Below are 7,137 nucleotides of genomic sequence, written 5' to 3' on the forward strand. Positions count from 1 at the left end.
TATGGTGATGCTGAGCATTATATAATCTCATTGAGACAGAACAGTCTGTATGAACCCTTTTCTCATCTTCCCACAAGTACTGTGGAAAACTTGACCTGCTCTATCATTCTTGGTTTATTTATGATTAGAACCAGAAATGTATACTTGGAACTTCCTCTCCTTTTCCATGGAACTTCTCAAAGAGATAAGGTTTGCTTATAAAAGGACCTTTAAGGCGCTATCTGCTTGTGTGTGGAACCTGACGGAATTGCCATGGTGAGTCAGGAAAACATATTTTCAAAGCCCTAATTTATTAGAACTTACTTATTTCCCCCAGAGGTCTAACTTAACTTGAATTACGCCAATCTTTTAAAAAAACCTATTTAGTCAGACTTAATCATATTTTTAACTTTATTTAGATGCTGCTAATCTGGACACTATCGCTGCTGCTGGGAGCAGTAGTAGGTAAGAAAAGATATTTATGCAGCGCTGGAAGAGATTTCTTGCTTGGCACTTTCAAAAAAGTCTGTGATGGCTGAATTCAAGCCACTAGGGGATAAGGTGTGAGTGAGAAAGGTGCATGTTGAAAGCACAGACACCTGGAGTAAGGTTGCCAGATATAATCTAAGATATGCAGTTAAATTTGAATTTCAGATAAACAACAAGTGTTTCCGATAAATGAATCTGTGGCAAAGTTATACTGAAAAGTATTCATTGTCTACCTGAAACTCAAATTTAACTTTTACTTTTATTTGCTAATCTAGCAACCCTGACTTGGGAGTCCAGTGTGGGGTTTGAAACCTTGTTCCGCCAGCCACAAGTGTATTACCCTGAGCAAAATTCTTAACCTCTGCGTGCTTCACTATCTTCATCTGTAGAATGGGAATATAATACCACCCCTAACGCAGGATACCTGTGAGACTTACGTAGTCCTGTAAATCATCTTGCCTAGTACCTGGCACATAGTAACATTTTGCAAATGCAGCCCTCCCTCACAACGGCTACGACTCCTACCACTACTATAATCCAGACTTAATCCTCCTGGACATCCCTCCCTTTGTGCTGTTCTTTTATGGGTTAGCATTCAAGCATAGAGTTGTGCCAAACCATGGACTTTCTGTTTGATTATTCATGAGCAGCTTCTTCATCATAGGAATCCAAAATTCTCCTCAAACATAGGGGGCCAAAATACTTGTATTGTTATATATGTAATGTTCTGGCACTTGCATGAAGCTTAAGTTCTCTACCCAAAACCCAACACGAGAAGATGGCTGTGAGGAATTGAAAACCTCACCCCTCTCTACCAAGGCCTGGAAATACAAGGCTGCTCTTTTCTTGGGCACCAGTGGCCCAAGGAAGACATCTGCATTGAGAAGCTAGACCGAGTCCCAGCAAGGGCTGGACAGAGACACGAGGGGAGTGAGGTGGTCATACATTGTAGAAATGAAGACCAGAAGCCTGGGATGTTGAAGCTGTTTTGTGAGTGCCTAGATAGGAATATGTCTGGGAATATGGAGGAGGTAAATATGTCACAAAATGTAATTTAACTCATATTTTGGCAGAGAGACCATTAAAAAGAGCATTCTGATTAAACTGACGTCCTTGAAACGCTTCTGGGTTATTACAGGAAAAGAAATCTGCTTCCCAAGACTTGGCTGCTTTAGCGATGATGCCCCATGGGCAGGAATTGCGCAAAGACCCCTCAAAATATTGCCCTGGGCTCCAAAAGATGTCAATACCCGCTTCCTCCTGTACACTAACGAGAACCCGAATAACTTTGAAGTAAGAGAACTCATTGTTTTCAGAACTAAGTTCTATCTATTTTATTTATAAAAAGTCCACTAACTTGATATTATTCTCTCTTTTGTTTTAATTTAGATTCACTTTATTTTCTATTGAAGAATAATTGACATACAATATTGTATTCATTTCAGGTGTATCACATAGTGATACATATATCATATATATATGTATATGTATATTATATATAATATATATGTTACAAAAGGGTCACCACAATAAGTCTAGCTACCATCTGTCACTGTACAAAGGTGTTACAATATTATTGACTATATTCCCTATGCTGTACATTACATCCTTCTGTCTTATTTGTTACTAGAAAATTGTACCTCTTAATCCCCTTCACCTATTTAATCCATCTCCCTCCCTCCCTCCGCTCTGGCTACCATTTTAGTTTTCTCTATGTATTTATGAGTCTTGTTTTGTTTTGTTTTATTTAATCATTTGTTTTGTATTTTAGATTCACATATAAGTTTAATCGTGTGGTACTTATCCTTCTCTAACTTATTTCACTTAGCATAATACTCTCCAGGTTTATCCATATTGTCATGAATGGCAAGCTTTCATTATTTTTTTTTACAACTGAGCAATATTCCATTATACCATTCCATTATAAAATGGTATATCTCACATACCATTTTTGTCCATTCATCCATCAATGGACATATAAGTTGATTCCATATCTTGGCTATTATAAATAATACTGCAATGAACATAGGGATGCATATGTATAACCCAAATTGGTGTTTTCATTTTTTTTCAGATAAAAACCTAGAAGTGGAATTGCTGGATTATATGGTAGTTTTATTTTTAATTTATTGAGGAACCTCCATACCATTCATTATTGGCGACTGCACCAATTTACATTACTGCCAACAGAGCATGAGGGCTCCTTTTTTCCACATGCTCACCAACAGCTGTTAATTCTTGTCTTTTTGATAATAGCCATTCTTACAGATGTAAGGTGGTATCTCTTTATGGTCTTTATTTGCATTTACCTGATAATAAGTGATGTTGAGCATCTTTTCATATGCCTATTGGCATCTATATGTCTTGTTTTGGAAAAAAAATGCCTATTCAGGCCTCTGCCCATTATTTAATCTGACTGTTTTTTTGATATTCAGTTGTATGTGTTCTTTATATATTTTGGATGTTAACCCCTTATTAGATATATCATTGGCAAATATCTTCTCCCATTCAGTAGATTGCTTTTTCATTTTGTCAATGGTTTCCTTTGTTGTACACAGTCTTTTTAATCTGATGTAGTCCCATTTTTTTTATTTTTGCTTTCACTGTTCTTGTCTGAGGAGACAGATCCAAAAAATATTGCTAAGATTGATGTCAAAGAACTTACAGCCTATGTTTTCTTCTAGGAGTGCTATGGTTTCAGGTCATACATTTTGTCTTGAGTTTATTATTGTATATGGTACAATAAAGTGTTCCAGTTTCATTCTTTTGCATGTGGCTGTCCCACACCATTTATTGAAGAGACTGTCTTTGTCTCACTATATATTCTTGCCTTCTTTGTTGTAGATTAATTAACCATAGAAGTGTGAGTTTATTCCTGGGCTCTCTGTTCTGTGCCATTATCTATTTTTCTGTATTTGTGCCAGAACCATAATGTTTTGATCACTCTAGCTTTGTAGTGTAGTTTGAAATCAAGAGTGTGACACAACTTTGTTCTTCTTTCTCAAGATTGCTTTGGCTATGCAGGGTCTTTTGAGGTTCCATACAAATTTTAGGATTATTTGTTCCAGTTATATGAAAAATGCCATTGATTTTTTTTGTAGAGATTGCATTGAATCTGTATATTGCTTTGGGTAGCATGAACATTTTAACAATATTACTTCTTCCAATCAATGAGCAAGGTAATCTTTCCATTTATTTATGTTGCCTTCAATTTCTTTAATCAGTGTCATTGTTCAGAGGACAGATCTTTCACTTCCTTGGTTAAATTTATTCCTAGGTATTTTATTCTTTTTGATGCAATCACAAATGAGATTGCTTTCTTAATGTCTCTTTCTGATAGTTTGTTATTAATGTGTAGAAATGTAATAGATTGGGGTATGAGGGGGGCTCAGTTGGTTGAGGAACCAACTCATGACTTTGGCTCAGGTCATGACCACAGGGTTGTGGATTGAGCTCTGCATCAGGCTCTGCATTGAGAGTGGAGTCTGCTTAAGATTCTCTCTCTTTCCCTCTATCTGTCTCCTCCACTTGCATTCTCCCTCTCTGTCTCTCAAAATAAATTATAAAAATAAATAATAAGAAGAAATGCAACAGACTTCTGTAAATTGACTTTGTATCCTGCAACTTCACTTAATTCATTTTTTAGTTCTAATAGTTTTTTGGTGGAGGCTTTAGGGTTTTCTATATATAGTATCCTGTCATCTACAAATTGTGACAATTTTACTTCTTCCTTTCCAATCTGAATGATTTATTTATTTATTTATTTATTTATTTACTTTGCCTAAATGCTGTGGGTAGAACTTCCAATATTATGTTGAATAAAAATGGCAAAAGTGGGCACCTTTGTTTTGTTCCTATTCTTGGGGCAGGGGGAAGCCTTCAGCTTTTCATTGTTCAGTATGATGTTAGCTGTGGGTTTGTCATATATGTCTTTTATTCTGTTGAGACACATCTCTCTGTGTCCAATTTATTGAGGTTTTATCATAAATGGAAGTTGAATTTTGTGAAATGCTTTTTCTGCATCCATTGAGATGATCATTTGATTTTTATTCTTCATTTTGTTAATGTGGTGTATCACATTGATTGATGTGTGGATATTGAACCATCCTTGCATCCCTGGACTAAATCCCACTTAATCATGTTACGTGATCCTTTTAATGTATTGTTGAATTCAGTTTGCTAATATTTTGTCGAGGATTTTTACATCTATGTTTATCAGGAATATTGGCTTGTAATCTTTTTGTAGTATCTGTCTGGTTTTTGTATTAGAATAATGCTGATCTCATAGAAGGAGTTCAGAGCCTCCTTTCCTCTTCAATTTTTTAATAGTCTGAGAAAGATGGGTATTAAGTCTTATTTTTAAACGTTTGGTAGAATTCACCTGTGAAACTGTCTGGTCCTGGACTTTTGTTTGTTGAGAGTTTAATTACTAATTCAATCTCCTTATTAGTAATCAGTCTGTTCAGATTTTATATTTCTTTCTGATTTAGTCTTGAAAGACTGTATGCTTCCAAGAATTTATTCATTTATTCCAGGTTGTCCAATCTGTTGTATATAACTGTTACTAGTAGTTTCCTATGATCCTTTATATTTCTATGGTATCAGTTGTAACTTCTTTTTCATTTCTCATTTTATTTATTGGCCCTCTGTTTTTTTCTAGAAGAGAAGAGTCCAGCTAAAAGTTCATCATTTTTATTTATCTTTCAAGGAAACAGCTTTTAGTTTTATTATTTTTCTATTGTATTTTTAAGTCTCTATTGCATTTATTTCCACTCTGATCTTTATTATCTCCTTCATTCTACTAACTTTAGGCTTTGTTTGTTCTTCTTTTTCTAGGTTTTCAGTTATCTAGTGTGTGGTAGGTTGTTTATTGAGCTTTTTTTTATTTCTTAATGTGGGCCTGTGTCACTGTAAACTTCCCTCTTAGAATTTCTTTTCTGTATCCCATAGATATTTGAACATTGCATTTACATTTTTATTTGTCTCAAGATATGTTTTTAACTACATCTTTGATTTCTTCCTTGACTGTTCCTTGACCCCTTGGTGCCACATAGTTTAGTCTCCACATGTCTGTGGTTTTTTTCACTTTTCTTCTTGTAATTGATTTCTAGTTTCATACCAATGTGGTCAGAAAATATGCTTGATATGATTTCAATCTTCTTAAATTTATCAAGGCTTGTTTTGTGGCCTACCATGTGCCTTATTCTGGAGAATGTCCATGTGCACTTGAGAAGAATGTGTATTCTGCTATTTTTGGATAGAATGTCCTATAAATATATGTTAAGTCCATCTGTTTTAATGTGTTGTTTAAGACCACTCTTTCCTTATTGATTTTCTGTTAGATGATCTATCCATTGATGTAAATAAGATGTTAAAATTCCCAGCTATTTTTGTGTTACTTTAAATTTCTTCCTTTGCATCTATTAATATTTGCTTTATATAATTAGGTGTTGCTATGTTGAGTGATTAAATATTTCCAAGGGCTATATCTTCTTATTTAATAGGTCTTTTATCTTTATGTAAAGTCCTTCTTTGTTTATTCTTACAGACTTTGTCTTAAAGTCTATTTTGTCTCATATAAGTATTGTTACTCCAGCTTTCTTTTTGTTTCCATTTACTTAAAATATCTTTTTCCATCCCTACATTTTTAGTCTGCAAGTGTCTTTAGATATGAAATGACCTAAAATGATCTAGTAGGCAGCATATAGACTGGTCTTATTTTTTTAATCCATTCAGCTACTCTGTCTTGATTGGAACTTAATGTCATTCTTATCCTACCTTTATGTTGCCATTTAGTAAATATTCTAAATATTGTTATATACATGTGTATACACACACACATATATATGTATATATAAACTCTCCTAATATCATATATAATCTCCCAACATTACACACACACAGACACGCACAGGCACACACACACACACACACACACACACAGCAAAGCCATCCATTGCATGAAGACAAGATCCCTACATCGATGTTATAGCACATGTTTATCCTGACTAAAGCAACTGCAGAAATGTTATGATGTCTGGAAAGTAGTGACTTGATGATGGTTGCAAATAGCTTGCCTGTAATAGGAGAATCCATATTCACAAGGATCTCAAGTCTTGGCGGTCTTTTCCTACTCATCATCTCTCTCCGTGTACAAATGGTTCTATTGGACGCTATAAGAAACTTGGCATTAAACACTTTTCTTCTCAAAATAGGAAATTATTGCAAATGCATCAACTATCATGAGCTCTAATTTCAAAGCAGACAGAAAAACCCGCTTCATTATTCATGGATTCATAGACAAGGGAGAAGAAAACTGGTTGTCCAAAATATGCAAGGTAAGATATGGTAATCAATGACGGGAAGGCTGCTTCTAGACTGATGATTAACAATGAGGAAGGCACAGGCCCCAACCAATCAGGACAAATGCTAGCCACTATGACACCAGAGGATCACCTGACTCTTCTGGGCCTGGGGATTCCAGGTAAGGTCCAGGAGGTGGTAGAGGGGTAGAAGGGACCTGGAACAGTCAGGGCAGCAAGGTTGGCAAGCATTTGGTGGCTCTGTGTAGTAGCTATTTAATAACTAATACAGAGATATTTCAAAATTTTAGCAAAGAATGTTGCCATACTGATGCAATATTAGTTGTATTTTCAATAACTTTTAATT

The 7,137-nt window shown here is 35.1% G+C and overlaps 1 protein-coding gene across 1 annotated transcript in view; it reads left to right on the forward strand.

Annotated features, from left to right (window-relative positions):
• Window positions 1–324: 324 nt before the first annotated feature.
• The window catches only part of PNLIP (pancreatic lipase), an 18,882-nt gene continuing 12,069 nt past the window's right edge, over window positions 325–7,137 (forward strand). Inside the window, exons 1-3 of the mRNA XM_058697883.1 lie at window positions 325–444; window positions 1,607–1,761; window positions 6,684–6,806. Of these exons, the coding sequence (XP_058553866.1) occupies window positions 399–444; window positions 1,607–1,761; window positions 6,684–6,806 (324 nt within the window). The 5' untranslated portion in view covers window positions 325–398. The remainder of the gene's footprint in view (window positions 445–1,606; window positions 1,762–6,683; window positions 6,807–7,137) is intronic.

The sequence above is a fragment of the Neofelis nebulosa genome, chromosome 13, assembly GCF_028018385.1.
Source record: "Neofelis nebulosa isolate mNeoNeb1 chromosome 13, mNeoNeb1.pri, whole genome shotgun sequence".
Taxonomy (NCBI): Eukaryota; Metazoa; Chordata; class Mammalia; order Carnivora; family Felidae; genus Neofelis; species Neofelis nebulosa.